The 16,342-nt window shown below is 40.0% G+C and overlaps 1 protein-coding gene and 1 long non-coding RNA gene across 3 annotated transcripts in view; one reads left to right on the plus strand and one right to left on the minus strand.

Annotated features, from left to right (window-relative positions):
• LOC110262233 overlaps window positions 1–9,570 on the minus strand; it is a 163,853-nt gene extending 154,283 nt beyond the window's left edge. The window contains exon 1 of the long non-coding RNA XR_002347050.1: window positions 9,300–9,570. This is a non-coding gene — a long non-coding RNA (uncharacterized LOC110262233). The remainder of the gene's footprint in view (window positions 1–9,299) is intronic.
• The window catches only part of GLCCI1 (glucocorticoid induced 1), a 115,906-nt gene continuing 108,310 nt past the window's right edge, over window positions 8,747–16,342 (plus strand). For both annotated transcript variants that reach the window (XM_021102417.1, XM_021102418.1), the window contains exon 1: window positions 8,747–9,335. In XM_021102417.1, coding sequence (XP_020958076.1) covers window positions 8,873–9,335 — 463 coding nt within the window. In that variant the 5' untranslated portion in view covers window positions 8,747–8,872. The remainder of the gene's footprint in view (window positions 9,336–16,342) is intronic.

Below are 16,342 nucleotides of genomic sequence, written 5' to 3' on the forward strand. Positions count from 1 at the left end.
GGGCCTGACTGTTGTATATCAATACAAATCACCCCTTCTGGGAGGGAATGGAAAAAATATTTGAAACGGACCTTTCAGCAGCTCTACTGCTATTGGGCTAAAGAGCACCTTTAAGAATGTTAGGAATGGATAAGATCAAGTTACATTCTTAGATTTTTATTATGTTTAGCTTATTAACCTGAGAGCTAAGCAAACTAGAAGCAGAACAGGCTTTAAAATACCTGACTTGTTATTCTATTATGAATAATAACTGTTGGCTGGTCCTTTCTACTTACCTTTTCCTCAATGAAATTCTCTATAATAAAAAAATACCCATAGCCTAGTCCTACATTTTAAATATCACCGTAGATTATTCAGAATGACAGAACTAGGTGCCAATCCTTTGAAAACTGTTTTCTTTGGGTAGTTTCCATGAATTGATGTCAGCTATCAACAATTCTTTGTATTTTGCTAAACACTGAGAAAATATGTGGAGTTGCCAATTAAATTTGGTTAATTTTTGTTTCTTTCTAATCCATTGTTTCCCAAATTTGCCCGATCATCAAGATCACCTGGGGAACTTGATAAAAGTTACATAATTCTACCCCTCCCACTCCCAGACCTGCTGAATTAGACTCTCAAAGGAAGGAGGCTGAAACTGTATTTTTAGCAAGAGCCCCAGGTATGCCTGTGAGCTGTATGTTTTGGCAAACAGTTCTGTATCCTTGTCGTATCCCTCATGATGTCAGAGCTCTTCAAACCCCAGTATTCCCTTCTGACTACCCTTCTGCTCAGTGACTACAGGCTGTTTGTCTGTTCCATCCCACCTAAGAAATAAGGCACAGCCTCACCAACAACTGCAGGTTCAGCACAGTGAATCTCCACTACATCGACAGTGGACAGCATCTACAGTCTTGGGTAGGGAGGTGATGGAGTCAAGGCATGGAGGTGTGGTCTGGAACAGTCTTTCTGGAGACTTTGCCCCTCCCCTCCACAACCAGTTGGAGATGACTTTGCTATGGGAATGACTGAGATTACCAAGAAGGTGAGTTCACAGTGATGAAAGCAGAGGGACTCCAGGTTTTAGAGGGGACTCAAGGAAGAAAAATACATGAAGGACACCGAACAGCAGTGGGATTAGGAGGCAGACCAGCCAACATAAGAGGTTTTTGTTTTTTTTTCCCCCCAAGAAGTCTTGAAAACTGTTAAAAGTTGGAATAAGATTAAGTCCAAGGAACATCCATGGGTGGTGGTGGTGGGGGGTCTGGCAACACAGAGGCTGTTGACAGCATGGACTAGCAGTTTTCATAGGTATGGTATAAGAAGGGGAGACAGATTCAGGTAGATTGAATAGCAAGTCAGAGTTACTTGCAGATATCTCTCTCAAGAAGGGTTGCTATGAAGGGATCAGAGATTTAGGATTGCAGATGGAAAGGGAGAGCATAAGAATCTTTGTTTTTTGAAAATGTTAGGATGGAGCATGTTCATACATATTAGGGGTAGTCAAGAATTTGATGAAGAATAAGAGGTGGTAGTCATTTCATAATATAGGTTAAGTCAAGTCTCTATGCTGTACACCTTAAACTTATGTAGGGCTGCATGTGATTATATCTCAATAAAATAAAGGAAAAACTGTCTCCATTTGAATATTCTCTGGTTCTTTTACTTATAGCTAAACTCATTATCTTCTTCCAAATCTACTCCTTCTTCTGGCTCCCTGTTTCAGTTAGAGCCACCACTATCCTCTTAGGCATCCAAGCCAGAGATTCAAGTCTGATCTCCTACTTTCAAGATTCATCAGTTGAGAAAAAGCATCACTTACAGCTTTTCCTCCTCTCCATGTCCTCGATCAATTCCTCTCTTATTATTTAAACTCCCACGGCCTATTCTCAAAGACTACTAAATCATCTTCCAGTTTACAGTCTCTATCCAGGTTGTTATGTTAACACTTCTTGCATTAATCCTCATAAAGCCTGGCTCCATTCATATTCTCCCCACCCACTGAGGAATCTTCAACAGCTCCTCAAAGGGCACCCTTAACTGGCAACCTCTAATGACATGTTATCAACAGACCAAGACTTATCTTTCATTATCCATCAGTTGAGGTGGCCTGCTCACTCATCTCCCCACACATCCTATGTATTCCTAGTGACAAGATTTCCTCAAAAGTGATCTTTCCTTACCATCACTTCCATTTACTTTATTTGCATCTTTCCTACGGTAGGCATGTGTTTCAACAGGGTTTCTATGTTTATCTGTAGGAATGTATTTTTGCCTCTGACAACAATTTGCCAAAGTGTGAGAACAGTTATCCCCTACAGAGTATATACAGTGTCCGACACCTTGAAGGCATTTAATAAATAACTTGATGAGGAGATACTAAGGCCTAATGCTAGTATTATTGCTATTAAATCCTCATACAGGCCTATTAAATATATTAATATGAAATTTTTCAATAGGATTCTGAGTAGGACACTGGAAATTGTGTGCTACCAAAAGTTTAAAATAATTTTAAAAACTTCTCTAGTCAAGCATTGCTGAAATGCTCTAGTCAAGCATTTCATCATCACCAATGATGAAATGACTGAACTTTAAAAACAGTCCCTCAGGGGAGTTCCCGTTGCGGCTCAGTGGTTAACGAATCCGACTAGGAACCATGAGGTTGCGGGTTCGATCCCTGGCCTTGCTCAGTGGGTTAAGGATCTGGCATTGCCATGAGCTGTGGTGTAGGTCGCAGACGTGGCTCAGATCCTGCATTGCTGTGACTCTGGCATAGGCCAGCAACTACAGTTCTGATTAGACTCCTAGCCTGGGAACCTCCATATGCCGCGGGTGCGGCCCTAGAAAAGGCAAAAAGACAAAAACAATAAGGAAAAACAAACAAACAAAAAAAAAAACAGTCCCTCAATACACTTACATGGTAGAAAGTACAATTCAGCCACATAGGGAGCAAACTAATCAATGACAAATTTTAATCATAATAAACTCTTATTTAAAAAAAAAACAGCACTATGATAATCAAGCATAGTCTCTTCATAGGACTAATACTGCTCTCATGTATTCTTGACACCATGTTTGGAACTAAAACAAATGGAATGTCACAGCATGGGAGAAGAATATTTGAAATTTTCTGGTTCCCAACTCTTATAGTTTCTTAGCAAGGATTTTATGGCTCTGACACTCAGAACACAGCAACAAAAGCAAAGATAAACAAGTTAAACTACATCAAACTAAAGACTTTTGCACAGCAGAAGAAACAGTCAACAAAAATGAAAAGACAAACTATAGAATGGGAGAAATATTTGCAAACCACGTATTTGAAAAGCGGTTAATATCCAGAATATATAAGCAACTCACACAATAGCAAAAAATCAAACAACCCAATTAAACATGGTCAAAAGATATGAGTAGACCCTTTTTTTCAAAGAAGATGTTCAAGTGGTAAACAGGTATAAGAAAAGGTATTCAATATCACTAATCCTCAGAAAAAGCAAAGACCAAAATGAGATACCACCTCACACTTGTTAGAATGGATATTATCAAAAAGGCAAGGAAAAATAAGTACTCATGAGGATATAGAGAAATGAGACTATAAATTGGTATAGCCACTGTAGAAAACATTATGGAAATTCCTCAAAGATTTAAAAACAGATCTACCATGTAATCCAACAATCTCACTTCTCGGATATTGAGGTGAAATCAGTATCTCAAGGATATATATGCACTCTCCCATGTTCATTGCAGTACTATTTACAATAGCCAAGATATGAAAACAACCTAAGTATCCATTGATGGACCAATGGATAAAGAATATGTGGTGTATATACACAACGGAATATTATTCAGCCCTAAGAACAAATGAAATCCTGCCATTTGTGATAACATGGAATGGATGAAACTTGAGGCCATTAGAAGTGCAATATTTCAGATGGAGAAAGACAAACACTATATGATCTTACTTATATAAGAATCTAAAAAATATCCAAACAGAACAGGGGCAGGAGGCTGGGAAACAGAGGAAAAGTGTGAAGGTGGTCAAAGGTACAAATTTTCAGTGATGACTAAGTTCTGAGGATATAATGTAGAGCATAGTGACTATAGCTAATAATACTATAACTATATTAATGTTACTACTATAGTTAACAGTACTATAACAAGAATATAACTTTCCTAGCATATTAGAAAGTTGCTAGGATTTTTTTTTTTTTTTTTTTTTTTGCTTTTTAGGGCTGCACATGTGTCATATAGAAGTTCCCAGGCTAGGGGTAGAATCAGAGCTGCAGCTGCCAGCCTACATCACAGTCACAGCAATGCCAGATCCAAGCTGTGTATCTATATCACAGCTCATAGCAACACCGGATCCTTAACTCAGTAATTAGGGCTAGGGATCAAACCCACATCCTCATGGATACTAGCCAATTTCATTACCACTGAGCTACAACGGGAACTCCAAGAGAATAGATTTTAAAAGTTCTCCTCATAAAAAAAATTGTAACTATGTGAGATGAAGGCTACGTTGAGTAACCTTACCGTGTTAATCATTTTGCTCTTAATACTTGTAACAAATCATTACATTGCACACCTTAAACATACGCAATCCTATATGTCAATTATATCTCAACAAAGCTGGGAGGGGGGGAGAAACAAATTAAAATGCTCATTATTTACATGACATGTTCCTTTCTACTTAAATATATATATTTTTCAGTTCCTTTACAAAGGCCTCTTGAGAATAGCTGTTCCTAACAGAGAGACAGAACTAACTACACATCAGCAGATGTCATTCTCTAACTGATCCCTCTCAACAGTCCTTCTCTATCAATTTCAGTTGGTTATTTTTTTTTTCTGCACATTTCAACTGCCTTTTCTCTATCACCAATTTCATTTTCCATTTTCACCCTCTGATGAACCTCTGAGGGCCAAAAGAACTAATATTTTTCATTTTGCCTGTATAAAGATCAAGATGCAAGATACACTTTCCTTTTGAATGCCAGTCCCAATGCAAATGTCTGTATGGTTTATAATAGTCACATCGAATATTTTTCTATTATGCGGCTCTGACTTTGCAGGAGTGATATACCTGCTACTATCTTTTTTTTTTTTCTTTCCTGAGTACACATACAGTTTAGTTCATGGGACCAACACTGATTAAAATTTGCTAATATTTCAACAACATTGAGCAAATATTGTCCATCACGTACCAAGCACTGTTGTGGAGAATCGGAAGTAATAAAACAGATCAAAAGTCTTGTCTTTATGGCTCTTATATTCTACATGGACAGAACAAAATATAATTACAACATACAATAGGGTACTGGTGAGAGGTGCTGGGGGGGGGGGGCAGAAAGTAGGATAGAGGGTAAGGAACACCTAGTGGGTGCTTACAATTTTAAAAAGAGTTTTCAGAAACACTTTCATCGTGAAGGTGATGACATCTGAGTAAAGACCTGGAGGAAATGAGGGAGCAAGCCATGTGGGAATCTGGGGCAAGAACTTCTCAGGCAGAGGGAACACCTAGTGCAAAGGCGCACGTAGGCTGTCACAAGCAGTAAGGAGTTTTACTGTAAGCATCTGCCAGGGACAAAAATTCAGGCAAGGCTTTTTTTGTTGTTGCTATAAAGAATCCACCTACAAGAGAGTTTAATCAGCTTAAGATGAACATCAATGCAGATCTGTTTAATGTTCTCTCTCAGCCATGACCTCATTGCTAACACTGACAGCCTGGACTGACTACTAGACTTGGATGGGCCTAGGATGCACAGCCTGGCAAACATTGATGAGACTGGAAGAGGGAGGTTTGGGTAGCTCTGTAGGCCCAATGGATCTTTTATCTCATTCTCTCTCTGCATGGGGCTGCATATTAATCATATTACAAGTTTTAATTTAACCTACATATAGTCCACTACCACATATGAACTAAGAAGTGAGTGTAACAGAGTTCTACCTCAGATTGGCTAATGGTGGACTCTTCTACAACAAACAGGAAAGACACAGGGCTACTGAGAGCAAAGGTACCTCCCATGCCAACAAACTGTGCTTTCAATGTTGTCTTCTTCTAGGCAGGACAACAGAGTGAAGAGGTCATTACCAAGATTAACATATATAGGATTTCCAGGATTGTTACACTTATATTCAACAAATACAGATATAAGGCCTATCCATCCCATAGCTAGCATCGCTGTGTAAAATGCTCTCCTAGCCCAGAAAGCCACACTTCCTTCTAAGGGATTTCCAATTTACCAAGGAGTATGTTTTCCTAAAGCTTCTGTTTACACCCTTGGAGCCCACTCCCATCCTAAGAGTAAAATATTATTAAGAATGATAAAATGAACGTTTGGAAGCAGATACTGGGTCGAGTTTTATTTTATCCCAACTTTGATTTGTTTGGAGGCTGAATTCCTTATACATGAAGATCAATATTTCATGAGAAGAGATTTTATTTCAGAGATGACCAAGGTATCTTTAGCAAAGAGAAGGGAAATGAACATCCAAATAGTTCATGATGACTTGTCAGTAAATTGGATATCTGATTTAAGTTGGCTATGGTATATTTGAAAAAACAGAGAAAGCCTTTAAAACATGGCTAGGTATGTTGTTTTAGATCCAAATAGAGTATTGATCATTATGACTGTGGCTTGGTATAAATTTAGAATCACTGTAATCTATAGTGTTGAGATTGTTCTATACTTAAGTTTAGGGATAGCCAGAGATAGTGTTTCTATAATGAAACCATGATGTAATTTAATCAACTTAGAAATTTAGCAGCATTTTAAACAACTTTACTTATTTTAATCTGTCAATTTATATTCTTCATAATCTGAGAAAGTCACCTGAAATAAGCCATTTACCATCTTTTTTTGTGACAATTTCCTAACGAATGAGAAAAGCTTTCACTTTAGATGGGAAAATATTTAAATAGGTCAATTACACCAAATTTTAAAAAGTAAAGTTTTTACTATATTTATACTTAAAATATATTATTCAGGAAAGCAAATATATGTGAATACAATGAGAGTAATAATAGTATCTACCTTGTGGATTATAGGACAATTGAATGAGTTAACACATAAACTGTTCTTAGAACAGTGGCGGGCACATGAAATGTCCAACAATTTTTAACTGTAATTCTAGTATATGATAAAGTGAGGAACTACACTAGTCTTAATGGAGTGAGGTACTGGATGCAATTCTTGCATTTTTACGGAAAAGGTGGACATCCACTTTTAACAGAATCTTTTACAGAATCTAGTATGCCTTCTGGTCCGAGGGCACAAGGAAGCAGAGATGGATACTTCCTCTAAGTGAAACTGACCCCTGCATTTAGTGCCTGTAATCAGAGTAAAATTGTCAGTGTAGGTAGACACGAAGAGTAGACCAATCTGACCTCCCACTTCTCTTTTTTCAATCTCATGGAAACTAATGGAGAGTATCTGATGTAGACTCTTCCATTAATTTTTCCTGCTTAAGGTTTCAAACCTTCGTTTACCTTCGTTTAAGGTAAACAGGTTCCTGATGGTCATCCAAAATTTCTGCATCTTTTCAATTTCATTGCAGAACAAAATTTAAATTTACCACAGAGGATTTAACATTACATCAACAGTACTTATTTCTCCCAAGTAACTTATTTAATGTTACTTATTTCTCCCAAGAGGCCATCTACTTCTGGGGCAAGCCAACAGGGTGCCCTCCATTAATATATCTAACTGATGGTGTTATGATGCATAATTCTTTGTTGACTCCTGCAATTTTCTTGGCACATGAGATCTGAATGTTTCTTTTCACAGCACAGTATCCACCCGTTGCTCAGTCCAGCTTCTGAACATTGCTTCTGATGGCCAGAAGATCTTTCGATTAGTATACTTGCCACGAAACCTCAGAATCTAACATTAGAGGGTAAGGGATATAAGTGTCAACTCTAAAACATCCCACCCCAGGAACAAGTGTACTTGCAAAATGAAGTTCGCCTGAAGTATCTTCTTTCTCAAATTGTAAAATCGGCCCTGGAGGGTGGAGCCCTCGCAACCTGCTTTCTCGGGTGTGCGCGTGTCCGTAGGTGTCAGAACACGAGCAGGACGTAGAAGGATCCACTTTCCTAGGGCAGCCCAATCAAAGTCTCTCTCTCACCTCAAAGGCTGTCAAAGGCTCTCACGCTCCTCCTTGCAAGAACTGCCTCCTTCTCACTCTTCCACCCCTCAAATCCCGCCTCTAAAGTACGACGGCCACTTTCATTGGTAGCTGCTCCTTTCACTCCAATCCTAAAACCAATCACACCAGTGCTTGTGGAAAACTGGGGAGCCAATGGGAACGCTCGCTCCAGCAGGTCCGGGGCGCCGGGAGGCGGTGCCGGAGGCGGGGTACCGGTTGCGGGATTAGTTGCCATTTGGGGTGAGGATCTGGCAGGGGCAGGGGCTGAGTCGGAGGCGGCGGCGCGGACTCCGCCGAGAGCCAGGGACCTCTAGACCTTTTTCCCTACCCTGGTCCCTAGAAGCAGGGGTCCCGGGTCTCCCTGCAGCTGCCGGGCTCTCCCGCGCGTGCAGCCCCGCAAGGCTGCGTGGTCCGGGGGATTGCCCCGCTCTCCTGTCAGCGCGATGCCCCGGGCGCCGGCGGCGGCTCCGGGCTCCTAGCGGCCCCGGCCGTGACCGCCACATCGTGCCCGGCCGAGCGGTTGGGGCCGTTGGACGTTTGTTTTCGCAGCCTTCCCCTCCCCCCTCGCCGAGGCGGCGGGGGTGCGCGTTGGGAAGGGGGAGCCGAGAGACTCCTCCCCCTCCCCGATACCCCCGCCCCTCCCCCTTACACACTCGCACGCACTATCGCGCCGGCTCCTACACGCTCGCGCGCCTCCCGCTCCGTGCCTCCGTGTCGGCCGGCGTCGTCCAGGGCCCGCGGAGCCACCATGTCCACTGCCTCCTCCTCCTCCTCCAGTTCCTCTCAGACCCCTCATCCCCCGCCGCAGAGGATGCGGCGCAGCGCCGCGGGGTCCCCGCCCGCCGCCCCCGCCGCCGGGAGCGGGAACGGTGCGGGCAGCGGCGGCGTGGGCTGTGCCCCGGCTTCGGGAGCCGGGCGGCTGCTGCAACCCATTCGCGCCACGGTGCCCTACCAGCTCCTGCGGGGCAGCCAGCACAGTCCCACGCGCCCGCCCGCCGCAGCCGCCGCCGCAGCAGCCGCCGCCTCGCTGGGCAGCCTCCCGGGGCCCGGCGCGGCCCGCGGCCCCAGCCCGCCCAGCCCGACGCCGCCGCCAGCAGCGGCCCCGACTGAGCAGGCGCCGCGGGCCAAGGGCCGCCCGAGACGGTCCCCCGAGAGCCACCGGAGGAGCAACTCACCTGAGAGACGGAGCCCCGGCTCGCCCGTGTGCAGAGGTAGCGAGCCCAACCCTTCCGTCCTCCCGGGCTGCGTCTCCCCGACCGTGCCCTCCGTGGAAACTTCAGCCTCTCCGGGCTTCTCTTTGCTAGTGCATTATCGAAGGTGTGAAAGTGGCTTTGGGAATCTCACCTCCCTGCGGTCGCTGCGGGGCTTGGAGGAGCGAACTGCAAAGCAACTTTTATCTGACCCTCCTGCCGCCCCTCAGATTTTATCTTCCGTCACTCTCCTGCATCGAAGGTTTTTCAGTTTTAGAGCTGATTAGCTCGCTCATGTGTTTGCTGTTTGTAGCGGGGGAAGGAGGAGCTGGGCGAAGCACTTAAAAAAACACGCACACAAACTCTCCGGCAGCCGATAAGGTGGTGGTTGTAATCTCTACAGCCTCTTTGTGCTTTCCTACAAAGTTCCCATAACGTGTCTGTGCCTAGCGGGATAATTTTTTCTTTTTGTTTTTTGGAGGTGGCATTAGTTATGATGTAAGGATATCCTGTTGGGTGTGTAGAGGGAACAGTTTTGGATGTGCAGTTGAAGTAGTGTAGTGTGTGTGTGTGTGTGTGTGTGTGTGTGTTCCGGTCTCTTTTCTCTACTTTATATAGTCATATGCATCAGAGCAGTAATGCACCAGAAACAGTTTGTGCCCAATTCGAGACTTTCATGGTAAATTTCTAAGGACCTGTTCGTGGAGTGTGCTGTTTTTTCCTCCTATTTTTAAGTATGCTTAACAGTTCAGTTGTGCTGTTAAAGGATCTCAAGTTTCTTTTTTGTTAGGTGTCAAAGGTAATGGTGAATCTGGTGGATGCTATTGGCTTTCCTTAATGTTTTGTGTTTTGGTGTGGTTGGTTTATGTCTAGGGACTCAGTGCATGCTCTAGTTGTGTCCTGGGGGAGAAAAGGAAGATTAACCACAACAGGGATGTAAAGCTCATAGGGGAGGAAGGAGTAACTCATAGTAATAGATACCAGGCTAGGGCTACAGATGCTGCCGCTGCTGCTGCTGCATTGTGGAGAGAACCCATCATACTGAGTGGAAAAATCTCTGCTTGGAAGGGAAACACTGTAGAGCTCTGTATAATGTTTATGTGGTATGTGGAATTTTTTTAATGGCGTTTTCTTGATGAAGGTCTTAGACTTGGAGAAAGTGATTGTGTTATGATAGATGGCAGTTTTGGTGTTTTTGTTTTAATATTTCTGACCTGTAATTTAGCGTGTTACTAAGGCCCTTGTTTTCAGACCGCTTGGTAGTGAGGCAGAGTAGGATGTAGTGCAGTGGTATGTGTACAGGAGCACCAAGAAATACATCCTGTAATCTGTATGCACCAGAAGGAATTTGCTCCCCCACTCCTCCCCCAGGTCAAGCCAGCTGCTGCAGAAACTGACATCCTCCAGCAAATCCTGAATGAATGAATGAAAACAACGTGATCGCCCTAATAATGACCACAACTGAACACACATCTTTGGCTGTATTTTATAGAAAAGGCCACCATTTTCTAACAGATTGATGCCATATGCACCTCCCTTGCACATTTCCTACAACTGTATGAAATAAGAGGTACCAGAATGAAAAGAAGCCAGCAGTTACATAAATTTTTGAGTGATTTAGCTTCAACAGTACATAGACTGAGTTTTGGGGTTTTCTTTTAGGGACTAATGTAAGGGCCATAAAGTAAGCACTGCAGCCAGATTGTGTACAAAGGGTTTTGTGGGCAGAGTAAGAGTAGTTTTAGCAATGGCTCTCTCAGTGTAATGGCCATCTAGTACCTCCTCCCCTTTTGCTGATAAACACAACTTAAAACAGATTATAGTACAACTTGTTTTTCTTCATCTTCAAAAGTCTTAATTGCTTAGGAATTACAAGGTCCATCATCATGTATTAATAAAATTTGTGATCAGGCTTAAATTGTCCCCTTTGTTGTAGTATGGCACATCCAAGTTTAAAGCAATTTTAACATACTCATGATGCAAACACTTCTTTGAGTCTGGTTGTGCAGGAGACAGATTTGCATCATCAGAGAGCTTGCATAGGGAATAGAAGAGGCCTTTCTGCTGTTTTTAAACCAGGTGGTTTTGTTAGTTTCTAAAGTTGAAGTGATTTTGAATCTAGGCTCTTGTAACCTCCAGTTCCCTGATGACTACCTTTATGTTACTTCTCCACATCGCACCTCTCTCCTCTCTACCTAAGTTAAAACTGGTAAACTATATTCTGTTTACTTAGCCATTGAAATTCATACTATGAACAGCTGAACGATTTTTCAAATGATTATTCAGTTTCTTTTGAATTCTGCAAGGTTCTGACTTCAGTGGATTTTAGCCTCCACAGGTCAAGGCTCCTGCCGCTGCTGCTGCAGCTGCAGACACTGACATCACTATACTGCATGAATGAAAAACAACAACGTGCTCCATTTCTTGCTCTCCACCTCCTCCCTTTTCTGCACACTCCTCTCTGTGTCTCTGTGTGTGTGTGTGTGTGTCTGTGTGTTGAAGATGGTGTTACGCTGCATTTGAAACTACATTTTAGAAATGTTAAGTAGGTGGTGGCTCAGGGATGCGTGTTTAGTATAGAGGCATATTGTTTACAAAAAGCTTCAAGTCTGTGAGCATTTGGACTGGAGGTGACATAACTGAGCATTTATTATTTTTTGTATGGACTGGTGATTATGGAAGAAAATACAGAAGCTGTAAACAATTTTCTTTGTAATTGTTTTGCCAAGAAGAAGTTATGGAACAACATAATTTCTAAATATGTTAGATTACTGTTATCTCCTGGAACATTCTTAATGTGCACATTTAGAGGGTTAAGTCTAGAGTAATAAAGAAGTAATTGATTATTTCACAAGACTGAGGAAGAGCTGAATTCTGTAAATAGGCACACCTAATTTTAATATGATACTAATTTATAAAATCCAGCAAGAAGATGGTGATTGCCTTTATTTTTGTAGCACAGTTTTAGGAAATTTAAATAGGTGTTATAGTAGAAGATACATAAATTTTCAAACACCTTGCTCTATATAGACAACATGATTAAAACTATCTTTTTATACAAATGGATCCTATTTTTGTTTGCATTTAAATTTTTTTCTTTTGTATTTTTAAAACTTCAAGGTTTGTTATTTATATTCATTTCTTTACTTCTACTATTGGCAAAATGTCATCCTCCCCCTTGTTTAGTTCTGAAGGGTCTTGAAGTGGTGAATGACAAGCTACTGAATGCATCCTCAGGCTCCCTGTGATGTGTTTGTAATAGATGTAAAATCATAAAGTATTATGCAAATAGTTATTTTTGTGATGGTAATACATAAGTCTACCTTTGAGATAAATAGAGCAACCCAAATGAGAATACAGGAGGATGTTAGTGTTAAAATTAATGATCTTTAAGCTAAAATCATGAGTAACAATGAAAAGAAAATATAATAGTTTCTTTTTGAAACTTCATAAAGCAAAACCTATGAATTAAAAAACAGAATACTCAGAGTTTTACTGTGCAAGACAGTAAGTAGCAATTGCAGATCCTTTTGTGGTTCTTTTTTTGTAAAGATTGAGCAATGGGATGAATTATAAATTCTAAAAGATATAAAAACAGTTGCAGGAGAGTACTCTGGATAGAGGATACCACTCATTTTTAAGTGTATCAAATCTAGTAACAAAAACATGGAAGAGCTTATAATTTATATTGCTCCTGCTATGGAAAATAGCATGTTGATTCCTGATTTAACATAATAGGTTTATTTAAGCCTAAAACTTAACAGATTATTAACTCCAGTGAAATTTGACTAGAATTTTTCATGAGTATCTTGAGAGCCTTATTGTTTGATACATTAAGAAACCATGATTATATTTTAAAACAAAGCCAACTAGCATATATAATGCTGAATGACTGTATGTGGTGTGCGTTGTGTTTGTGTGTGTGTCTATGTTGTAATCAGTTAATTTGCTTTCAGTTTATTTTTTCATTAAATTATCCCTTTTGAATCAATTTCATGCTGTACTCAATTTGTAAAATGCCAACATTTTAAATCACATCTTTTCTCTTTTTAAAGATACTCAGACAATCTCTTATTATAAAGTCACTGCTCAGGCTGAAATTCTTAAATATAAGGTCTTCCTCCTGTTCCCCCCCCCCTTTTAAAATTAATTTTCCTAGAGTGCATAGAGTTACTTGCTTCAGAGATTTCTTATATGAGACTGAAATGAAAGTTTTGGCTTTTTTTTCCTGAAGTGACAAGTTCAAATACTGATTTTTTGGGAAAGGTTTTCAGCCTTTGAGAACTGCACTAAGTATGAGCAACGTTCATTATTTATCTAATTTTTCCCATCTGTTAAGGTACATAAAGTTTCTAGATCACTCGGTGAATAGCAAAGTAAATAACTGAATTTATAGAAGTCTTTTTTAAATTCTTAAACTGTTTTATGTTCAAAGATTATATTCATCTTAAATAACTCTTATTCTAAGCATATTGAATATTGAGTATTGTATGCCTAGCATATATAAAAGCACCTTAGTCAGTTTGACAGTATTGTAAAGTTGTGTGTATGTCACTTATATACATATATACACACACACACACACACACACACAGAGAAGGAGTGCTAAAAATTATTTTTTACAGTATTTTTTACAGAAGGACATTTCATTCACTGAAGTGTTCAGTTGAAGTGTTTATTCAGGAATTTGATGCAAATTAGGATTTGTACATTGGGGAAATGTTAAAGGGTAATTGCATCCTTGTGATTTTATTTTATTTGTGATAATGTGGACTAAATGTGAATAAGAAAACGAGCAATTTAGCTCCATGGCAATGACTTAAAATGGAAATAGATGGCAATGTTCAATAAATGGCTAATAGAGGATTTTTCTTAAATCTGAAATTTAAAACATTGCTCAAAGCTTGTTTTTATCAAAGCTTTCTCATGTAGCTAATAATCTGCCAAGAAATACCTACTAATGGCTTTGCTATTCTTAATTTTAGTTTAGTATTTTCTCCAGAGTTTAAAAATCCCCAAACACCAAACCACCATGATAGGCTTTCCCAAAACACCTGTCCTGGGTCTGTGCCTGGCATTATTGTCTTTTGTCTGTAATACATAATTTTATTCTCTTATTAGATGTCAAAGAAACTACCACTGATGCTGTTTCTAGCCTACATTCTGTTTATTTTAACAAGAGGGTGAGCTTATCTGATGATGGTCTTTAAGGGTTTGCCAGAAGTGGAGGAAAGGGAGAATGCTACTAATCAGTTGATGTGAAAAGTCTGAGGAACTGATGGAAGAGCCAGAAGCCATCTCTCTTTCCCTTTTTAATCTTCATCTGAAACCGTTAGAACTGACTGTGATTCTACCCATCATTCAGTTGATTCTAGAAGAGTAAGATTTTTATTTTGCAAAACAAATTTTATTGGATTAGTAGTAATTCTGAAAAAAGTGGGATTGTAATTAATTACAGAATTTGTGGGAAAATACTGTGCTAGTATTTCATTTTATTAGATAGCTTTGAAAAATGCCGTTTATCTCAGGTGAGTGTTATTGTGGCAAATTGCAGGAAGCAAGTTCATGAATACCTCAGTAACCTCCCCTATATTATATTGTGTCTCTAGTTGTAGGTTGAAAGGAAAACATTTGAGTGCTTTGCTATGTAAAAGGCAATATGTACTTTCATTCATCAAGAAAGTGGATTTGAAGTCAAATCTGAACCCAGATCCAATGTTCATTCCATAGGACTATTCTGTTGCTCCCAGTTCAAAAAGACTCTGATACTGGTGATCAGCCATGATTTCTGAGATGTGAGAATTTCTAAAGAATAAGTTTGCTGTTGGTCCACAGCACTATTACACTGTGCTGCCATCCACTGACATTTTCAGAATGTCTAAAGAGGCAAGACCTAGAATGGTAAATGTAGCAAATGGAATATGGATGGATTAGTCACATTTCTTTGTTTCTCAACATAAAAGTGGTTGAGAGAGAGAGAGAGAGAGGGAGAGAGAAAATGACTAAGAAAGAAATTCTTATTCCGAAGGGGTCAAGGATGTGAACCTGGTTACATCTGGCCCTGTGTACTTTTAGAGTCTGTGCTGTTCTTGAATCATAGTATAGTGGGCAGAAGTGCTTTTCTCCATGATTATTGAAAGTTAGTTATACGGTAAACTGGTAAATTCTTCTGGGAATCACTAAGCAGAGACTGGTCTCAACTGAGTGTCCCAGCAACTGGTACTAGGTTAATTCAGCCCTCCCAAGAGCTAACAATTGTAATTACAATTTTGTGGGTTTGAATTCTGAATGTTTGTAACTTACTGAGGTGACACTGTGGCATACCTTAATGATGGATGGCTCACCAGTAATAAGGATGAGTTAAAGAAACTAGTGGAACCCATTATTGTGGGGCAGGTCATTGTCCAAAATTGTCTTTCACCTTACTAGAAGTGAAAAATCCACTAAAATTCTGGGTATGTTTTATAATAAGAAGGCAAAAATTGCTACAGCTTACTGCCTAGTGTCACTAAAGTTAAAATAATTATCAATTACTGACAGTAATAGCCCCTTATTTAGGTGGTATGGCCACAGGGAGAACTTTTAGAAATGGTCCATATAGTTAATTTTAACTTTTACGTTACTAAAATATTAACTCTTGTTGAAACATTTTCTAAAATTATTATAAATTGTTTTCTTAGGCAGAACACATAGATATGAACTCTTTGCGGCCTAGTTACCTTTGTTAATACCTATGATATACCTAATAAAATGATTGCTATAGATAGTATTAAAAAAAGATTGGATGAGCATTGACTGATAACTAGACTTGCCCTATAACTGATTCTATAAATTTGCTTTGGGGATTGTCTTTTTTTCTGATGAAGGTGGAATGAAGCAGTATGTGGCTACATTATTCCTTCATAAAATAACCTAGCATTTTCCTCTAAAATTGTCAAGTTAAAGACCAAAGAAATTCTTTTCCAAACGGTTCCATAAAAGAGCCTTGGAAACAAAAAGGTATACTGAAAAATACTAGATTTGGAGTC

Source organism: Sus scrofa, chromosome 9 (assembly GCF_000003025.6).
Source record: "Sus scrofa isolate TJ Tabasco breed Duroc chromosome 9, Sscrofa11.1, whole genome shotgun sequence".
Taxonomy (NCBI): domain Eukaryota; kingdom Metazoa; phylum Chordata; class Mammalia; order Artiodactyla; family Suidae; genus Sus; species Sus scrofa.